At 40.1% G+C, this 22629-nt stretch overlaps 1 protein-coding gene across 3 annotated transcripts in view; it reads left to right on the forward strand.

The window, feature by feature from the left end:
- Positions 1-5330: 5330 nt before the first annotated feature.
- Positions 5331-22629, forward strand: part of TMEM65 (transmembrane protein 65) — a 52912-nt gene continuing 35613 nt past the window's right edge. For 2 of the 3 annotated variants that reach the window (XM_043972180.1, XM_043972194.1), the window contains exon 1: positions 5331-5652. In XM_043972180.1, the coding sequence (XP_043828115.1) occupies positions 5331-5652 (322 nt within the window). Of the gene's footprint in view, positions 5653-21565; positions 21647-22629 lie in introns of all 3 variants that reach the window. The other variant, XM_043972186.1, reaches the window with a different exon arrangement.

Here is a 22629-nt window from a genome sequence, read left to right on the forward strand (position 1 = left end):
AAATGAGCTGGAGAAGGAAATGGCCAATCACTCCATTATCTTTGCCAAGAAAACTCCAAATGGGATCAAGAAGAGTTGCACACAACTGAAATGTCCAAACAACAACAAAATAGAATTAATCCTTGGAACTGGTAGGAACTTGGGGAGCACCAAATAACATCATAAAAAATTAAACATTATGGGACAGCTAGGTGGCACAGTGGATAGAGCACCTGCCCTGGAGTCAGGAGGACCTGAGTTCAAATCTGACCTCAGACACTAAACACTTACTAGCTGTGTGACCCTGGGAAAGTCACTTAACCCCAACTGCCTCACCCTGCCCCCCCCAAATTAAAAAAATGAAACATTATGTTGGGACAGGGAAAGACTTGCTATTAATGTCAGACAGCTGCATCTGCCATCTGACCTTTGATTCTTCAAAGATAAGATCAGAACTAGTAAAAAAAATGTGAAAAAGATGGAGTATCATGGGAAAAAATCTAAATGTTGCATTTAAAAAAAAACTGACAAAAAATGGGAAAGGGACAAAAGAAATTACATTGGCAGCAATTTTAACTTTATATAGAAATTTAGCCAATTTACATAAATTAATTGCCATAACACAGAGACTAAAAGAGCCCAGAAAGAGCCTTAGTCAGAAAACATCTGACTTACTTACCAAATGGTGAGAGATGGTTGCCAAAGGCAACACCAGGTTAGAAAATAAACTTGTATGTAGAATCTTATGAAGAAGGATTATGGATGATTATGAGCAATACTATCTTGTAAAGCATAAAAAGACTCAGTAGAAGGTAAAACTAGTTTAAATAAAACTTGGCAAGACAGCCATTTAAGTTAAACCATCCCAAGGGCATTTAAGGACAAAAATATAAGAAGGACAATGAACAGAAGAAAAAAATTGAAAAGATTTGCAAAAAATCTTTTCCAACAAAAGAAGAGGAGCTATTATTCCTGGACCCTAATATCATAATCCCTGTTAGGCTTATGGGGGAGGGTATAAAACTCCAGCAAAACAAATAGAGATGGAGAAAGTAGTTGGATCTGACCAAATGTACATAAAAGGGATCTGTGCTGGATGCAAGACCATTTGGGGGACATTATGAGGGACCAAAAAGCAAAGTAACTGATAGTTATGCACACCAAACAATCTCAAACATTATTTTTGTTTGTTTGTTTGTTTTTGCAGGGCAATGAGGGTTAAGTGACTTGCCCAGGGTCACGCAGCTAGTTGAGTGTCAAGTGTCTGAGGCTGGATTTGAACTCAGGTCCTCCTGAATCCAAGACCAGTGCTTTATCCACTGCGCCACCTAGCTGCCCCCTCAAACATTATTAATATCAAAAACATGACCAAGAGAACACCAAAAACTATTGACCTGTCCTTCCATCTTTATAAAATATTTATGAGAAATACCTATATATCAACTGAAGGCATCCTTGATGAGGTAATTTAGGTATTTATTAAGGAACAAGCAGATGTTTACAAGCAATATTCAAGAACAGGCCATATCTTTACCATTTCACAATTGACTGAAAGACATAGAAGATGCACTATCCCTGCTGTGTTTATTGTTTGTTGATAATGAAAAATTGGAAGACAAATAAATCTGTTGCACAGTAGAAACAGAGTGTCTTGTCTAAGCAGTGTTATCCTAAATCTCAAATGTGGAGGTCTAATCCATGCAACAGGATGCAATATTTCATTCCAGAAAAGCAAGACAGCATTTTATAGGCTCTTTTTTTTATTTAAAAAAAAAGAAAAAGAAAAAACAAGGTATCTCTTATCCATCTAACAAAATCATTCAATATTTCTTGAAAGATATGATAACAGAAACAGTCCTATTCAACAAATCTCTGATTAGAAATATTAGATGATGCATAAAACAAGGAAATGGATGCTCCCCAAAGATGTTCCCCACTGTGATGGAAAAGATTTCGTATGGATGCTGAGTTTCCACAGATGCTTTTGTTTACAGATGACAGTGTGCTGCTGACTGCATCAGTCCCACTTCAGAGCTTCCTGGAATAGATCTGTAATCACCCATAGAATTTGGTTTGACCATCCACGTAGGAAAAAAAAAAACAAAAAAAACAACAAGTGGACAAAGAATGTTGTTCCCAGAATATACTACACCTTCCTATATAGCAAGCTATCTTAGCTGAGGCAGTGGGACACCCTGAGGGAATGACACAAGGCAGCATGTGCCAGCCAAGTCAAACTACTACTATTATTTTGACCATCATTTCAGTTTGGTTCCTTATTTAGACAACTTAAGACTGAACCCAAGAGATTTAGGAACAGCAGTATAGCCCAAACCACCAGACCTGATTTCAGCCCAGCCTCTACTGTTATGGGCAGGAGGAATCATTGTTTAGAAGGGGTTATCTTTCTCAGCATCATCAGTTACAACTGATAACCAACCACCATCAGCAGGGGCTGACAGTAGGTGCTTAAAATAATGGCTGGGTTGGATTTAATTTTTTTTGGGGGGGGTGTGGGGCAATGAGGCTTAAGTGACTTGCTCAGGGTCACACAGCTAGTAAGTGTCAAGTGTCTGAGGCCAGATTTGAACTCAGATCCTCCTGAATCCAGGGCCAGTGCTTTATCCACTGTGCCACCTAGCTGCACCCTGAATTGAGTTCTTGTGACTAAAGTGCACTGCAGATCTTAAAGAACTATAGAAATGTCAGTTATTTACATTCGTCCTCGTTTATCATTCCCAAAGGTCCAGCATCTAGGTATGAGATAAGAAATGAGATAAGAAAGTGTTTTCCAAACCTTAAACTGCCTCTGTAGGAAGAGGGTATGCCTTACAGAGGCATATATTTGCCTTAGACCCTGGCTGAGAGATATGAGCCCAGAATACCAAGTTGGATATTTTTAGAGTATCTTAAAGTTTGCAAGTGCTTTATATTTCAGTTCAGTCTTACAAAAATCCTTTAAGTACTACTGTCATTATAACTGCCACTCCCTCCACTCTGAAAGGGGTGGAGCCCAAAGTAACCTCCCTACCAGACTTGCACAGGGTCCCACAATTAGTTGTGCCAGAGACAACAGATTGGAATCCAGATCTTCCTGATTCCAAGTCTAGCTCTGATTGGATCGATTTTGCTATGTTGACCCTAAGCATAAGTAAGAGGAAATATTAAAATGGCTAGTGTATAAAAATTTCAGTGACTCAACCCCAGACATAAAGACTCTGGGAAGCAAAACTGCAAAAGCTTAAATGTAAAACAATAACTTGGTGCACAGTAATCAAGAATGAGGCTGCTGTAAATGTGAATAGCCCAGCATTTTGGCCTGGACCCATAAGCAGCTTAAAAGGGGAATGACAGCTGAGTACTAGACTTTTCACTCACATATCCAGGATAGAGTGATCATTATCAGAGACATGATCTGAAATATGTAGAGCTGTCAGGGTCTAAACTAGGCACTGTAGGGTAGGCATGTTTGTTTAGAGCTGCTTCAAAATTCCCTTTCTGTATTCCTTCCCCTTCTCTTGGTGCTGTCTTTTCCTTTAAAGTCCCAGGACTTTTATGCTTCTCACTCATAATACTAAATTTGAAAGCTACAAGGGTTCTCAGAGACTGTTTAATCCAATCCTCTCCTTTTACAGATGAAGAAACTGAGGCCCAGGGAAGTTAAGTGACCTGTCCAGGGTCTCTGATTGCAGGGAACTCTCACTGGTTTCCCATTATGTTCTTCCCAAACCAAGGACTCCCAAATTATCCTTTTCTCTTGCCTTTACCTCTCTCTCCAATATTGCCATTTCCACTGTAAGTCTCCTGAAGAAATGAATTCACATTAAAGTTCAAATGTCTTAATCCTACAAGGGGTATATGAATTTTTAAACTCATCTTAATTCAAAACAATCTATCTTCAACAGTGGAATATCAGAGGGGATATTTTTGGGCAGAGGAATTTTGCAGCTTCTCCTGGCCTTTGACCTATGAACAACAACCTTCAGGGAAGTATTAGAAAATAAGCATTTCCCTTTTTCCTTAGCTTTGGAAAATCAGGGTCAGAAAGCAGACAATTAACAGCCACAGGAAGAAAAAGCCTGTTTGTAAGGATTTGATTGTGGGCCCATCATGTGCGGTGCAGCTGTCAAGAACCAAGCCAGGTTTTGGGGAGCTGAATGAGGATTCCTGCTCCCAAACATTTCTTCCCCGGGGATGAGGGGTAGGCCGTACCTCGCTCCCTTTTGGAGGCATCCCGGGGGGCAGGGAGTGGTTAGACCTGCCCAGCCTCGCCTTGCTGACTTTGCAATGGACCGGGCTGCCAAGCAGGAGTGGGTGGGGGTGGGTGTCCAGGATGGGGCGGCTGAGGCACCAGAGGCCTGCCCTGGGCTCTACAGCGGCAGCGCAAATGCCACGATCACCCGGGACAGCACCTGCACTGCCCGATCCTGCACTCCAGGGCTGGGGCTGGGGGTGGTGGAGGTGACAAGGCCGCACGCGGGGCAGGGGCATTTCAGGACGATCCCCATTTTTAGGCATCCTCCCCCCGCCGTGCACCGAGGGCAGCTGCTCGGCCTGGGCCGGGCAAAAGGCCCGAAGCCCTTTCTCCCCATTCCAGCCGCTCAAGGCGAGGGAGGGCGACCTTTCGCGGCCCAGTCTCCTTGACCTCCCGGGGGCACCGGTAGCGCCCCTCGACCTGGGCCGCGCGCGCGCCCCTCCCGGAGAGGTGGAGGGGGGTAGAGGAAAGAGGGAGAAGCAAAGAGCGTGCGCGCCGGGAGAGGCCAGCGAGCGAGGCCGGGAGGGGACGGGCCTGGAGTGGCGGCGCGGCGCCTGCGCAGTAACGCCCTCCATCTCCGCTGCCCGCCCCCCGGCTCCGCCGCCCCTATCCAGCCTCGGAGGGCGGCGGTGGCGGCGGCCGGGTCGAGGCGGCGCGGGTGCCTTGAAGACGTGGAACCGCGTTGACAGAACGCCGGAGGACTTGGAGGAGGAGGAGGAGCTGCGGCGGCGGGAGGGCGTTGTGCGGCTGACTCATCCCTCCCGGCAGCTGAGGAGACGGACACACACACACAAATATACACCCCGAGCCGGCCCGCCCGCCCTGCTCCTGCTCAGCCAGCGCGCGCCCCGGCTCCGCCAGGGTCTGCTCGCCGCGGCGCCCGCCCGCAGAGAAAGTTGTGCCCGGAGGAGGAGCCGCGGGGGGACCAGAAGTCGGCCGCCGCCGCCCGCCGGTCCCGGGGTGTGGATGGTGCCCGGCGCCCCGGCCGCCTGTCAGGAGGGCATCGGGGCGGGGTCGGGCTGAGCCCGGGTCGGAGTCCCTCCCCCCGCGGCTCCCTCCCTCGGCCTCCCTCCTGCGCCCCCTCCCATCCCCCAGCATGTCCCGGCTTCTGCTGCCCCTGCTGAGGAGCCGGACTGCGCACAGCCTGCGGCCCCTGCCCGGCTGCCGCCCGCGCGGCGCGGCTGGGGCCCCGGCGCTGCTGCTCCTCCGGCCGCCTCCCGCCTCGGCCGCCCTAGCCGCCGCCTCGGCCGCCGCGCCGCGCCCTTCCCGGGGGCTGGGCACCCATCCCAAGCGCGAGCCCATCGAGGCGCTGAACACGGCGCAGGGAGCCCGCGACTTCATCTACAGCCTGCACTCCACCGAGAGGAGCTGCCTGCTCAAGGAGCTGCACCGCTTCGAGTCCATAGCTATAGCCCAAGGTAAGGGGCCGGAGCCGAGGGTCGGGCCGGCGCGCCCCGCGCTCTAGGGCACCGCCTTGTCACCTCTCCTGGGCCAGCTGCTTGCGTGCCGCCCCCCGCGCCCGCTTCGCGCAGCACCCCGGGCGGCCGGCCGGCGCCTCGCGGGCAGGTGCCCCCTGCCCCTCCCGGGCCACTTAGATAAGTGTGAAGCCTGCCAGGCTGTGAGGGGCGTGACCGCCGGGATGCTCCCGGCTCCAGCCTCGGAAGCCTCTGCTTGCCCGAGACCCGCAAGTCGTGGGAGGGGGCGGATGTTATTTTGGGAGGGGGGGCTGGTGTCCTTTCCTCTCCCACCTTCCCAAACTCTGAAGTTCAGCCCCTTCTCCTTGTAAGTGCAGGGTGTGGTAAGTCTAGCTACTCCAGTAAGTACTCTTAAATGCCTACACATTTGTGATGAGACTTAGCCCTTTTCCAGAAACGGGGCATGGACCAGCTAGCCTTTAAAGATACTCTTAGTCTCTGGTTTCCTTAAAATGCAACTTGTATCGGCTCGAGCGGCTCTGGGAAATGTTTCTTTTGGATGGATAGAAGGTAGCTCTTGTGGGTTTGGATACGCGCAAATTAAGCACCTATGTAAGAACCAGTATTCCGGAAGGGGGAAAAAAGTAAATACATCGAAGTTTCTTCTAGTATAGATTAGTGTTAGTACTAACGACTAGAAAAAACAAAAGGAGCTCAAATAAATGACCCAAACTTGTGGCTCAGGTTAATATTTTCTCTAAAATGGCAACATGCAGCGTTAATTACGTGGTTTGAGCTTAGAAAAAAAATGCAGGAAACTGAAATGATGACAGTGATGGACAGCCGAAGAAACTTAGATGAATCAATTTTTTAAATTGTTACTTAAACAGGAGAGAAGCAAGTGTTAATTCAAGAATATTAAATACTGATGTGAACTAAAATAAAAGCTCTTATCTTTTTTTCCAGTACAAATAGCACATTTTTATGTCAGCAGTTCCCACTCTAGGACCTATTGATTTGGGATGGGAACTCTGCTGAAAGCATTACTAAAGTATGACTGGCATGTTTGCAAAATGTTGTCTTCCTCAGCCAGGTGGTACTAAGCTTTTTTTTCCCCCATTCGGGGCAGTGAGGGTTAAATGACTTGCCCAGGGTCACACAGCTAGTTAAGTTGTTTTTACATGGTTTATCTGTGCTACTTTCTCCTGGCATTCATAGTTGTGCTTTTTACCCGTTTTTTTAGAGCAGGGATTTATAGTAGCTTGGGATCCCAGATGCAGTTTACATTCACCTGCATTGCACTATGGGTAACACCCTAAACTTAAATTATTAAGCATTTAGAGCTACTTAATGCTATCTGAAACCTTTTAAATGTGTGGAATTTATGTATTACTAGATAAATGACACACACACTGAGCATTTTCAGTGATCAGCACATCAGATGTTTACTATAAATCCTAATATAGTTATGGTCACATTGCTGAATGCCATTTTTCTGAATCTCTTCTATAACGTCACACAAGGATGTGCTTCTTTCTGGACTTATAAGCAGCCACTCTAAACCATTTATTATGTGTTTGTATTTAAATACATATGGAAATTAAGCCTGTTTTGAGATTACTGTGAGGGTCTTTGGTTATGATTATATGACAACTCTTAAAAAATATTTTCTGCACAACTGAAAAGTTTATTTCTGTATTAAGAGCTTGTAGGGAAACTTACCACTTGACTGTGAGGACAGAAACCATTATATTCATCCCGTATGGTGCCTTGCTTGTGGTGGTGCTCAATAAATGTTTCTTTGAATAGGACTGAAAAGCATAGATAATGTTATCTATTTTTACTAAATGTACCTTTTTGCATAAAGGGTCTAAAATTTGCAGAGAGGAAAGTGTTTAGTTAATATCTATTTTGTATGACACAATTGAATGCCATTCTGTGGATTTTTAATAAAACTAGTGATCAGCATTGGATTTATGGAGAAATATTGGTAAGAATGTAGGAAATAAAGTGTGTTAGGCAATGATGTACTCTTGTGAAGAATCTGAGCAGGTAGAAAGTGCTGATTAATCATAAAACTTTGCAGGTGTTCATAATAATCACTGAACATTTTATATGCCATCTGCATCACTAAAGATTGTTATTATGTTCAATATTGTTTCTGTTTGATATCTTGTTATATTCTAATCCAAACTGATAATTTGGTATAACAACAGTTAACTAGAATATTCAGTTTACCCTTCCTTGCAAGAGATTTAATGTTTAAAATATGTATAGATCATTCTGAATCACCTAATTAACACTAAAAAATGTTTTGTTTTTCTTTTATTATTGACAATCAGAATACTGAAAAGCTGACCCTAGTTTTAAATGTATAAAATAATTTAAATATGTAAATGTTAAGCATTATAAGCTTGACAGCTAGTGAAATAGGTTCATGTTTAGGTTGGGGCCTTCATGATGTTGAAAGTCCTTTGTGCCCTTGAAAAGGAGACGTACAGCTAAATGATGTACAGTAGAATTGATGAGGAAGCATTACAGAAAATAGAAATCATCAGTGGTCAAGCTTGGCTATATGGTCTTCTGGAGAAATTGGAGTTTTGACTTAGCCATTGTGTATGAGACATTCTATTGAGATAAAGCTTAAAAATGAATTTTCTTGTAAGTAAGGCAGAATTTTTTTTTGTATTTTGTATTTATTTATGTAGTTCAAATGTGTTTGTCTTGTGACAAATAAGTAGTTTTAAAATTTGGGAATATAATTACTCAAAATTTACAAAATGCTATTTAATATATTTTCTGTTCTAAGAGATTTTCCCCATTTTTTGCAATCTTATGAGTGCTATTAAGGCAGGTTACTTAATATAATTCAGATATATACCTTTTGGTTCTGGTCCATAATTTTGTAAATAGGTACTACTTTTAAGTAATTTCTTTTTTTGTTTTGTTTTGTTTTTTTTTGGTTGGGCAATAAGAAGTGACTTGCCCAAGGTCACACAGCTAGTAAGTGTCATTTGAACTCAGGTCCTCCTGACTCCAGGGCTGGTGCTCTATCCACGGCACCACCTAGCTGCCCCATAGGTACTACTTTTAATAGAAAAACAAGGAATTGTATCTAAGTGATAATTTGTAGTAGAGAGAAAATAGATTACAAGTGGCAACATTTCTTATCTTTTCATTTTTGACTCTGAGAGTAAACATTTCTCCAAAAACTTTCATCTGATTTCGCTTAATATTTGAAGATTGAAGCCAGTGAATATTTATAAGAAAATGTAAATAACTAGAATTCTTTAATGAGGTGAAGAAATTGGGCAGTCTTGTTTATTCCACAACCATATATGTCTTGTGATTGTATTCATCACTAAATTATAGATTTCTGGGTAGATGCCAAATTGGGATCAGGGTAGGTTAAATACTGAGGTATGAGAGCACCAGACTTTTGGGCCCTGGAAAGAATAGAGGGTGGCCAAAAAGGTTTGAGGATGATTTAAAAATAATTTTAATCTTTCCTTTTGTTACTATTCCTTGTTGTCCTGAGGTAGATGTGGAAGGTAATGTTTTGGCTTGTCAAGCCAGTTTTGGCTTTCCTTTTTTTTTTTTTTTTTTTGATTAATCTTCTTGGCAGCAATATAGCTTGAGAAGAAAATTATACCATTGCAGCCTCAGAAGACATCTAGTCCAGCCTTTGTCTGAACACAACCTTTCTCTACAAGCACCCTTCGTTATCCAGCCTTTTTCTTGAAGGTTTTTAGTACTAGTTTATAGCAGTTACACATTTAAATGAGAGTTGTTATCAGGTAATCTATTCATTGCTTCCTTGATCACCCTGACCTTTCCTAATCTTAGCCACATAAGTTTAGTTACTGCTGACCCATTTCAGCCAGAAATAACTTATTTTCTTTTCTCAGCTATGTTGCTGGCTCTGTTTTTGGCAGTTTGATGTTTTGATGGCACAGTTGACATTATTAGAATAGCATTTAGGTATTTATCTTGTAGTATTAAAGCTACTGAATACATTCATACTACTAATTAGAATTGTTTCTTCAATGCTTCTGTATATTTTATCAAGAGTTAGCTTTCATGGTATGGCAATTTGGTTTTCTAATTTATCCTTTATATAGCTTGTTTGTACATGGTTGTTTGCATGTTGTTCCCCTATTAGCCTGTGAGCTTCTTGAGAGCAGGGACTCTCTTGTATCTTTCTTTCTATCCCTAAGTGTTTAGTACAGTTCCTGAGACAAGGTAGATGCTTACAAGTATTTGTAAACTGACTTAGTCTATAATTGTTTGCGATAGCTGAAAAAATTCTAATGTTACACAGATGCAATCTATAATCATTCATAAATTGTTTTATTTATGAATTTGTCAATTTGGGAAGAATGTCTTTGTAGTAGTTTTTTTTTTTTTCCTGTAAAGGGCTTCTGTCTAGGTGAATGGGTGTGTTTGGCATTGGTTTCCTAATTTTCCGTTTCAACTCATGCTTCAGTCTTTTATTACTTAAATAGAGATTTAGGCAACTGGTAAGATTTCAGGTAGTAGGGGTACTGTGATTGAGTTATGACAGTTTCTTGGTTGATAGGCTATAAATGTTGGGGAGAGAGCTAGGTATAAGCATTATTCACACTTATTTCCATTGGGCATTTGTTCAAGTGCTTTCACATTGGTTATGTTTCTTGATCCTTACAAAACCCTTATGAAATAGACAGGTCCCTGAGACCCAAAAGTTAAATGGCTTGTCCAAATTATGTCTAACTCCTTGTTAGTATGTGACAGATTAGAACTAGAGCCCAAGTCAATTTTCTCCCCAATCTGAGTGCTCTTTTTATATTACACCACAATGCCTCTTACTTTCTGCTGTTGTATATATGGAAGTATAGGACAGAGTGTGGTTCTACCAAATAAGATGCCTGCTTCCTTGGAAACTACCACTAGCTCTTTGTACTCTATCACCTAAGATCCTTTTTGAGCTTTAAATCTATGACCAGTTCTGTTTTTATGGCCTTCCAGATCCCAAGTGACCAGGTAACAGAACTGTCTCTTTGGGCTTGTAAAGCCAATCTCCACAGTCTCCTGCCACCACCAACATCAGCCACTTTTCCCTTGATACTAGTCAATAGGTACCCAGCTAAGTACCAGATAGATTAATGGAAAAAAAAATGAGACAGTACCTCCTCTCAAGGGACTCAATCTGAGTCTGGAACTGGGAGGTAGAGATTAAGCTGAACCTTATGTACTAGAGCAGGGCTTCATAAACTTTTCCCACTTTTGACCCCTTTTCACTCAATACATTTTTTTTTTTTTTTTTGCGGGGCAATGGGGGTTAAGTGACTTGCCCAGGGTCACACAGCTAGTAAGTGTCTGAGGCCGGATTTGAACTCAGGTACTCCTGAATCCAGGGCCGGTGCTTTATCCACTGCGCCACCTAGCCGCCCCCTCACCCAATACATTTTTATGTGACCTTGGTATATAAAATAGGCATGTATAACCTCTTACTGTTGCCAAATTTTTCACAGCACCCACATTCAGTTACATGACCCACAGTTTAAGAATCTTTGTACTAGAGATACTTTTAGTTAACAAGGATGTATTAATTACTAGTTATAGTTCAGGCACTATGCTAGGTGTTGGGATCAAAAGTACAAAGAATGAAACAGCCCCCACTTGCAAGAAGCCTATGTTCTAATGGAGAGAGACAGGTACATCTATAAATATATACAGCACAAATATAAAGTTAATATAAGTAGTTGAATACAAGATAGTATGGGAGGCAGGGAACTAGCTTTTGGGGGTGGGGGAATCTGGAAAAATTTCACATCATGCATAAGATGGTGCTTAAGCTGCCTCCTAAAGAAAGAGGTGGAGGTTAGGAACCCATGCATTCAAAATGTGTGATAAAGCCAGGGGTGCTTTTTTATGGGAGGGGGAGGTTAGAAGGGAGTTTAAGGGCAGCTAAGGTGGCACAGTGGATAAAGCACTGGCATTGTATTCAGGAGGACCTGAGTTCCAATCTGGTCTTAGACACTTGATGCTTACTATCTGTGTGACCCTGGGCAAGTCACTTAACCCTCATTGCCCTGAAAAGAAAAAAAAAAGAAAGGGGTTTAGGTACCATAATGGCTTTTTCAGCCATTGTGTCTATGGAAGGAGGGGTCCTAGAGTTACTTCTAGTAAGCAACTAGAATTACTTTCATTTGCTGATTCGGCTCTAGTTTTAGCTTGTTCTTTCTATTCTCCTATCTAGATTGTCTTTTTGCATACTAATTACTACATATAAAAATAACTGACCCTATAGAACATAAAGTAGTTGATCTCACTTCATCTTTCATGAAAAGTAATTCTTCTGCAGAAAGGGTTAATTCACCCTTCAGGAGGAGGAGTAAAGGAAATGCAAAGGGGAAGGGTGCCTCTACTGGCACTTATTTCCTTGGGCCAGTGGTAAATTTGGGTCACTGGAGGGATGGTGGCACCTTATTATCTTATGCTATTTACCTCAAATGGTGGCCCTATCCTTTCTTTGATTCTGTTCTTAACCCCGCTTTTGGGTCAGATTTCTTTGTCAACCATAGCACATTCTGGGCTTTAGTGTTTGACACTGTTCTTGAAGTAACATGCTGTGTTTTTGCGTTCATATTCCATTGCTTGCCTTTATCCTTTTCCTTGTATCTAGATGAAAGGACCTGGAGAAAAAGTGACAGATTTTAGTTTGATATAAAGAAAAGCTTCCTAACAATCTATTTCCAAAAGAGGAATGATTTTTCAGGAGGTAATGACTTCTTAGATGGAGGCCTTCAAAAGCAGGCTGGGATGACTGCTCTTCAAGGATATTGTAAAGGGAATTCCTGTTTAGGTACAGCTTGGTCTGGATGAATTCAGAGATCCTTTCCATCTTTGATTATTTGAAATATCTGATAGTTTGTTTTAATTTGTAAAGAAGAGTCATTTTATATTACAAATCAACTTATTTCCAATCTTTGAAAAAAAACCTCATTATTTGATTGGAATGATTGCTTAACAAAACTTCACTTTTTAAAAATGGTTTTTAAAAAATCAAACCGGGGCAGCTGGGTGGCGCAGTGGATGAAGCACCTGCCTTGGATTCAGGAGGAGCTGAGTTCAAATCCGACCTCAGACACTTGACACTCACCATCTGGGTGAGGCTGGGCAAGTCACTTAACCCTCATCCTGCCCTGCCCAAATATATATAAATTTCAAAAAATCAAACCATTTAGTCTGGTAAATTTTTTGTCACTTTGCACAAATTAAATCAGAAAATTTTGTCGAGTTTTGTCTCCTTTGAATGTGTTTCCTCTTTTTTTTCCTTTTATGAATATCTGGCTTGAATTATTCTTTGATGGCAAAACTTTTTAGCTTAAGTGTATTCATATAGTTAGTTGGGTTATAAAGTGTTTTTGAAGAACAGTTGGCAGGTAACTGCACAGAATCTTAAGGTTTCAAAAGGGCCTTTCAAAATCACTGAGTCTTAACTATACCTGACTAGAAATTTTTACATTATCCCTGACTAGTTTTTTGCTTGAAAGCAAAATTTATGTGGGTTTCACTACCTCTGAAAGTAGTCCATTCTAGTCTTGAAACTTGGATATTTTATTATTAATCAGCTGGATATACTTTAATATTTCAGGGATCTATAATTTTATCAGCATGGCTACTCTTTCTACATAGATTGTCAGTCCTTTCTAACATAGTGAATTTCAGTCTTTTGAGTGTTAATTGTGGCTGAGAAATTATCACTCTTAAACCAATTTGGTAATAAGCCCTGAATTTACCTAGACTGGTTCTTTGACAGCAGACATACCAGTTACCTACTCAAAAGCTTTTCAGCTTTGATTGATGCTGTATATTGGTCTGACTAGCAAGCTGAATATTGCTCAGGTTTGAATTATAAGGTACTGAAAATAACTACAGGAGAAAGATAGTTGTTGGACTAGAGATGTTTACTGAAGAAGACACAGGATGAGGCAGAATCAGTAGCCCCGAAGTCCATTCCTGCTAGCTTTTAGTTGGCAACCCTATAATTTAATATAGTTGGCATGGGATCTCACCTTCTTGTGCTCTGGGATATGCTGCTGGTTCCACAGATAGCAAGTATTCATGGTGATATGTGAGACACTACTCAAACACTGAATCGGTCAATTTTCCTTTTTTTGTCCACCTTTTTTTTCTTTCTTTTTTTCTTTTTTGGTGAGGCATTTGGGGTTAAGTGACTTGGCCAGGGTCACACAGCTAGTAAGTGTTAAGTGTCTGAGGCTGGATTTGAACTTGGGTCCTCCTGAATCCAAGGCCAGTGCTCTATTCACTGTGCCACCTAGCTGCCCCTTGTCCACCCTTCTTACAGTCTCACTGGAGAAAGACATATCCATAAGAATAGCATCAGCTAGTTCAGATCCTAGCTTTTTAAACTGTGGGTTGCGACCTCATATGGGGTCATGAAGAATTTGGCAACAGTTAAAGGTTATGTATCCCTATTTCATATACCTAGATACCCTGGGTCTCATAAAAATTTATTGGGCAAGAAGGGGTTACAAATGGAAAAAATTGAAGAAACCCTGCTCCTGATCACTTGTGATGGTTGATTGATCAGTCTCCAAGGGGCCTTTAATCCTATTAGCAAGCAGTGATGTCTCCATACCAAGTCTGGTTCTGGCATTTACAGATACAGACTGTCTCAGTGAGGTCAATGAGGAAAGGGGGGAATCTTCCCTTATTTGTTCTGTGCACCGTTGTGATTACTTAAATTATCTTATTAGTAATTAACAGAACTTAGGCTCTTTCTAAGAAAGATAAACCTTGTGTATCATGCTGTTTATCATCCCAAGCAGAAATTGACTGGGCATGGATACTAATAAATTTGTTCCCAGGTTGACTGTGAGTGTAGAATATCTCTGGGGTAGAGAATGAGGGTAGGGTATTTGGTGTGCAGGGTCCCCTTCTCTCTGAGAAGGTATGGTGGTACAAGAGATGGAAGAAGCTAGTTCTTGAGAAGCAGAGATTTAAATCTAAAAGTAAGGCGTGAATATGTGAATATTACAGGGCAATGGAGTTGCTAACATTTGCTGCAGTCATAAAACTTGTGCTGCATTGGCATAAGAACACAGTCTCTCCTCTACCCAATGGATGAGAAATGAGAGTAGTACATTTAGTGAAATTTTAAACCCAAACATATACATATGTAGTGAGTTCTTGTTTATTTTAAAGTACCTTGTTCAGAAATCTTAGTACACATAAACTCACTCATCTGGTTAGAAAATATTTCCCAATAGGAGAAACATATTGTATCAATTCCATAACATTTATTTTTGAAACAATTTGATAACTCTGAATAATAATAATGATTATAACTAGCATTTATGTAGTTCTTTAAGATTTGTAAAGTTCTTCACATATATTATCTCACTTGGTTCTCACAAAAGTCCTATGAGGTAGCTACTAATATTATCCCCACTTTACAGATATAAAAACTGAGGCTGAGAGGAAAGGTGACATGATCAGGTTCACCCAGCTAGTAAGTATCTGAGGCAACATTTGTACTCAGGTCTTTTTGAGTACACGTCCAACACTATCTACTACATCACCTATTTGCCCAAAACCCTTTGAAGCAGATGAGCATAGTTTTTCTGTTCTTATTTATTCTGTTCTAAATCACTTTTAAGCCTTATGGAAGTTTTTGGAGATGTGGTGCCACATTTCATTGTTTGACCTTTATGCTGTGAATGTGAGAATTCATTGTATTGTGCTGACTTCTATATCAATGTTTTTAAACAGAAAATTTCCTGCTTGTTAATATGGCCCAGGGCCTTTTGTCATTTATATGGTATATTTGTAGATGTTTCTACCTGGAGAATAGTCGTTTTTCACTGCTTAGGAAGGACTTTTGGAAATGTTTCCTTAGGGAAGCTGCTTTCAGTGGATGCCAAGATCATTTAACTGTGCCTTTGGGAGAAGGGATTATTTTGTTTAGAAATTGATGAGAGCTAGTTGGAAATTACAGGGTAGTTTTTATTTAAATCTCTAGTCCAGAAAACGAGATTTAATGTCTATACAATTCGAGTTCCGATTTGATATGCCCTTACGATACATTTTTCTAAATTCAGAGTAGATTTACTTTTATATTTAGATATACATAAATTATCTGTTTCGATATGTTTTTAGATACATATTGCAGCTATATAATCAGAACTCAGAAGTACCTTTTGTATTTCATCTAGAATCAGCAACTTTAGTAGTGATACATTGGCTATAGCAGCGAGCGCACTGGACTAAGAGTTGATAACTGGGTTTTAGTATCATCTGTTTTTATAGCTAAAGATATTGGGCATCTGGCAGTTTGAGCAGGGTTAGAAATGGAGATCTTATAGCCATATTAAGATATGGTAAGAGGCAGAATTTGAGCAGAGGAACTTGCTGGTACAAAGTGTATGTGTGTGTGTGTGTGTGTGTGTGTGTTTGTTTGCTAAAATGGACACCTTGACTATACTGTTTTTAAAAATGGAATTTGGTTACATTTGGCATGTAGAAGAGAACTCTCTTTGCATCTTTATATAGGTTGAAGTTCTATACATTTCTATGTATAGCTAGGTGTTTTTTTTTTTAATGGGGCAGCTAGGTAGTGCAGTGGATGGAGCACTGGCCTTGGAGTCAAGAAGACCTGAGTTCAAATGTCACCTCACACACTTACTAGCTGTGTGACCCTGGGCCACTTAACACCAATTGCCTTAAACGGCTGGGCTCATCTTCAGTCATCCTGATATATATCTTGCCACTGGACATAGATGGCTTTGGAGGAGAGAGTGAGGGTGGTGACCTTGCACAGCCCTCTCTCACTTAAATCCAATTCAGTGCAAGTCATGATATCACCCCAATGTCATGGTCCTCTTTGAGAATGAAGGGCAAACAGCAAAAGCTAGGTTTTATGTTCATGGACTCAAAGTTAAACATCTGGTCCAGGCATTTGTCCTATATATTCTATTTTTTGTTTCAATTTTATTCCACCTTTATGGCTTACTTAGGAAAGAATAAATCAAGTTATTCGGCATTTTTAAGTACCTACTATGTGTCAAGTACAATGAAAAGTGCTGGGGATACAAAGAAAGGCCAAAAGAGCTCCTCTGCTCACATCCTAATGGGTAGAAACAACATGTAAACAACTTTGTACATACAAGATATATACTGAGCAGAAGTTGGATTTGAGTTGATATCCCAGGAAACCAGGAGGTAGAGATGAGGAGGGATATCCCACCAGGTTTGGAGGACAGCCAGTAAAAAGGAATGAAAAGGGAAGAGTTGGGAAATGAAGTGTCTGGTGCAAAGAAAGCAAGAAGGCCAGTGATGTTGGATTGTAGAGTATGTGGAAGGGAGGAAATTGTAAAAAAGACTGGAAGGATAGGTAGGGGTCAGGATATGAAGGTTTTTAAAAGCCAAACAGAAGATTGTATATTTCATGCTGAAAGTAATTGAGAGCAAATGAAGTTTGTTGAATAGGGAAATGACATGGTCAGACATGGGGAAGATCATCTTGAGAGCTGAATGGTGGACAGACTGAAGTGCAGAGAGTCTTGAGGCAGGAAGACCAGTCAAAAGTCCATTGTAGTAGTTTAGGCATGAAGTGAAGAGGATTGATACCAAGTTGGCCAGTGCTGTGTCAGAGGAGAAAAGGGGTTGTATATGAGAGATATGTTACAAAAGTATAAATAATAGAACTTGGCAATAGATTGAATATGTAGGTTGAATGAGTGTCAGGAATTGTGTGGGTTACTAGAGAATGGTGGTGTCCTCCACAACAATAGGGAAGTTAGGAAGAGGGGAAAGTTTTCTAGGGGGAGGAATTAATGAGTTTTGGGGGAACATAATCAGTTTTACACATATTGAGTTTAAGATGTTGATGGGTCATCCAGTTTGAGATATCCAGTATGTAATTTCAATGCAAGACTGGAGGTCAGAAGAGAGGTTAGGCTAGATAATTAAATCTGAGAAGCATCTGCAGAGAGTTGAAAATTCCATGGGAATAGAGCTGAGACTCCATGGGAACTGATGAGATCACCAAATCTGAGAGTGTAGAGGGAAAAGAGAAGAGGACCCAGAACAGAACTTTAGGGGATACCCACAGTTAGGATATGTTACCTGGATGACGATCCAGTAAAGGAGACTGAGAAGGAAGAATAAGGAAATATGGTTTGGGGAGTCAGCCATACTGTTTGTTAGTCAACAAACATTAATTGAGGTCATCTTTACTGGTTTGTCTTCTTCCTACTTAATCCTCTTGTCTTTAGTTCTCTTATCTCTTTTTCTGTTCTCTTTTCCTTGGCAGTCCTGTGGCTTTAGTTATTAATACTTCGTGGAGAATGTCTAAATTTAAATATCGAGCTCCATCCATTTCATCACTTAAGTTCCAGTGCTGCTAGATACATTTGCTTGCATTTCCAGCCAGTACCTCAGCCTTGGCTTTTGCCTGGACTCCATTGGAGGCAGGAAAGTCAAAGAAAAGATAGAATAATAATTGATGACAAAGAGAAAGAATAATTAATTCTTATCTGGTTCAGTTTTCTAGCCAAGGAAAACAGTTTTTGTATTGGGAAAGATAGTGAAATGGTACTTGTAATTTGGGGAGCTGAAACCAAAGATAAATGTGGAGAAAGTAAGAGAGTACCTAGTGCTCTAAATGAATTAAGGAGTCCCAGATCTCAGTACTGAAAGAATTAGTAGCTATGATTGGTGAGCTGCTATTGGTGATTTATGAAAATTGATGGAGAATGGCAGAAATCCTCAGGATAGTGCTTTACACCTAGCAGGTACTTAATACATTTTTTTTTAAATGACTGGACATGGACAAATACTCCAGTTTGAGGAAAAAGGTTGAGGCTTTCATACTGTAGGTTGGTGAGTGTATTTTGCTTGGATTCCTGGAAACATTTTAGAATATATTATTGAAGGGATCATTTCTGGGGAAGTAGAGGGTGGTGTTGTTGGTTTTTGTTGTTGTTTTTATAAATGGTTTAATCCTTTGTTTCATATATTTTAGCGTTGTTCAACTAGACAGTAAGCTTATTGAAGTCAGGCCCTTTGTTATACTTTTGTATTTTTAGAACTCTCAATATCCTTTTTAGGGATTTCTATATCCTTTGGTTATCTTTGTCTTTTTCCTTTCCCTTTTATTGATCATTTCCAATTAGTTAGCAAGTCCTGTTAATTTAATCTCCATGACATCTATTGCCTCCGTTCCCTCCTGTCTTTACCCACAGCTGATGCTGTAGTATAGGCTCTTATTACCATTTTCTTGGACTATTTAATAGCCTCCTATTATTTTGGTGATGGTAGAAAAATGGATTATAAGTGGGGGGATAGGGGGTAAAGGAGTTGAGAGTTGGGAGGACCTGTAAGGAAGCTTTTAAAATAATCCAGGGAAGTGGTAATGAATGAGAGCCTATACTACAGCACTAGCAATGGGGAACAGATGAACAGATGCAAAAGATGTCATGGAGATGGAATCAACAGGATTTGTTAACTGATTGGAAAGACATGAAAGAAGATGAGGATTCTGATAAGTGGGAATAAGGGGAGAGCATATTCTAGGCATGCACAAAGAGAGGGGAGATGGAATGGTTGTTAAAGATTTCCTTCAAATCCTGCAGAATTGAGGGTATCTCTGATCTCACTGATGTAATTATCCCTCATAATAGAGCTGCTGTTGAGTCATTTCAGTTGTGTCTGACTCTTCATTATCCCATTTGGGGTTTTCTTGGCAGAGATACTGGAGTGGTTTGCCATGTCCTTCTCCAGCTCATTTTACAGATGAGGAAACTGATACAAACAGGATTAAGTGACTTGTCCAGGGTCACATAAATACGAAGTGTCTGAGGCCAGATTTGAATTCAGGTCTTCCTAACTCCAGACCAGGTACTCTTATCTACTACACCACCCAGTTGCCCCTCATATAGAGATACTGATACCTTATTTAATTTAATGAAGTAAAGGATTAGAAAAAAAATCATGGATAGTATTATTCAGGAAAGGTGATAGAGGACATAATTACTAAGTCATATACACTAATTTCTCAGCATTATGAAATCTTTAAAAGATATTGACGTCAATGAAAATATGGGAAGAGAAGAAGAGGTAGGCTTTTAGAAATGACTGACGCCAAGAGGGCATCTAGGTGGTGCAGTGGATAAAGCACTTGCCCTGGATCAGGAGGACCTGAGTTTAAATCCCCCCCCTAAGACACTTGAACACTAGCTGTGTGACCCTGGGCAAGTCACTAATCCTCATTGCCCCACAAAAAAGAAGAAAGAAAAGAAAGAACGAAAGAGATGACTGAACAGAAATCTGCACTGTCTCATTGCATGGTTAACTGAAAGATGTAGAGAATATATGGTTCTACTGTGTTGTGTTTTGGTTTTTTGTTTAACTCATTAAAAACATACAGCCTTAAAGCCTTCCTCAAAACAAAGAGTGTCATGCATATTTAAGGTCATATATAAGATTCTTGATAAATGCTATCAGAGAGTAAACTATTTACTCCTGATCATTTCTATTAAGGGTTCTTAGTCTGGGGTCTGAGAACATATTTTTTAAAAAAAATTTTGATAATTGCATTTCAGTCATCTTGGTTTCCTTTGCTCATCCAATGTATTTTTTTTATACATTTAAAAACTTACTCTGAGAAGGGATACACAGACTTCATCAGATTGCTAAAGGGGTCCAATGACACAAAAAAAGTTATGATACCCTGAATAACATGCTACACAAAAGTGATCACCACAGTTATAGAGAATGTTTTGCACGGAATTCAAGTGGAAATCATATGCTCAATCAAAGGTGACTTCTACTACTTGTCTCTGCAGATGACACTTTCCTGATTGAGTTAAGTCCCAGGAAATATGGGGCCTTGTTAGTGAGACTGGGACTCCTCAGTAGGACACTGTCACAGCCCATACAGGAAAAACAGCCCAAATGGGTCACAGATCTTTTGTCTGGACTAGAATTCGTAGTTGGATGACTGACTGGTCTATTGAATTACTTCATAAGACTTCATGTGGAATCTTTCTTTTTCTCTTTAACCTTCTAGGGCATTTATCACATATCATTGCACATTATGGTTATATTGTCAGTTCTTATGCCTCCTCGACTTTGATCATCATGATGACAGAGGCTTTGTTGTATCTAACTTCACTTCTACCCCAAGGCCTAGCTCACCTAAAGGGCATGGTGTGGTAGTGGTTTGTATCTCTTATGAAGAATTCTAATATCATTGATATGTAAACGAACTAGCCGGATTCAGTTCCTGGGCCTTGTGAGGGGGATTGTTTCTCTCTCTCTCTTTTTTTTTTTTTTTCGGTGAGGCAATTGGGGTTAAGTGATTTGCCCAGGGTCACACAGCTAGTTAGTGTCTGAGGCCAGATTTGAATCAGGTACTCCTGATCCAGGGCGGTGCTTTATCCACTGCGCCACCTAGCCGCCCCCTCACCCAATACATTTTTATGTGACCTTGGTATATAAAATAGGCATATATAACCTCTTACTGTTGCCAAATTTTTCACAGCACCCACATTCAGTTACATGACCCACAGTTTAAGAATCTTTGTACTAGAGATACTTTTAGTTAACAAGGATGTATTAATTACTAGTTATAGTTCAGGCACTATGCTAGGTGTTGGGATCAAAAGTACAAAGAATGAAACAGCCCCCACTTGCAAGAAGCCTATGTTCTAATGGAGAGAGACAGGTACATCTATAAATATATACAGCACAAATATAAATTTAATATAAGTAAAAGATAGTATTTCTTTTTCTGAGTTTATATGGTGTATTACAGTTATTTTGCTGCTAACAAATGGCAGTTCAGAGTAAAGACAAATATTATTATGCAACATGTAAAAACTATTTGCTTTGAAAATGTTTTTAGCATGCAGATATCCCAAACCTGAGGTTGCTCTTATTCAGCGAGTGAAGCAGGCGACATCAACTGAATCCCCTAATAGTTTTGGTATAGTAAATCTTTTAATATTTAAGTTTGGCAGATGTTTGTATATGGCAAAGCACCAGTCTGACAGAGTTTTATGCTTGTTTGGAAGAGAATGCCTTGGTAAATTATGAAGAAGTTTGCATTTTGGTTTGTCTCAATTTTTGGGTGTTTAATATTTAAAAGTGTGTATATTGAACTTTCATTTTAATTATCTAACCCATATTTTGTGGATGATTGAAAACCATAGTGTTTTTACTGTTGCATGTTTCAATAATCTAAAGAGTCTACTTAGCTAAACAAATACTCAAAAATTAGGTATGTTTACACCATGTTAAAACAGCAAAATATTCAGGAAGAAAACATTCATAAAAGCAACATCAAGAAATTGTTTATGCACCTATTACCAATGTAATGGAGAAAACAGAGCCTGAAAGAATTATGTTAAGGATATAATAAAAAATAATTGCGTGATTTCATGAATAAAAAGTGCAGATTTAACACAGTAAGCAAATTATATAAACATCTTTTAATAGTTTAAGAATTAAATATTCAGAAAACTAAACTAACATTTAGGTTAACAAATTTAACAAGGATCTAGGGGCCAAAAATAAAGCTGGGCTTTAAGGAAAAAATGGCCGGGAAAAATTAAGATTAAACTAGAAAGTATAACTTCTGTGCTTAAGTACTTTCCCCTAATGAATCATCATCATCATCATCATCATTATTTTTTCATTATTATTATTAACAAGAGAATCATCATAATTTTTTTTATTCCTGTCTAATTGATTCTCCTACTCCTCATTCTAAACTTTTTCTTCCTCAAGCCTTGATAATACTATCTCCCCATTACACAATTAGACAGGAATAAAAAAAAATATTTAAAATATTCAAGAGTCCTCATATAAATAGGCTTCCAAGAGATGGTGATTCTCTTGTTGTCATAGTAGATTTCTTAAAAATATTCTGTTTAATTTTTGCATATAATGCACTGTAATTTTTCTAGT

This window comes from Dromiciops gliroides, chromosome 1 (genome assembly GCF_019393635.1).
Source record: "Dromiciops gliroides isolate mDroGli1 chromosome 1, mDroGli1.pri, whole genome shotgun sequence".
In the NCBI taxonomy this organism is placed as follows: domain Eukaryota; kingdom Metazoa; phylum Chordata; class Mammalia; order Microbiotheria; family Microbiotheriidae; genus Dromiciops; species Dromiciops gliroides.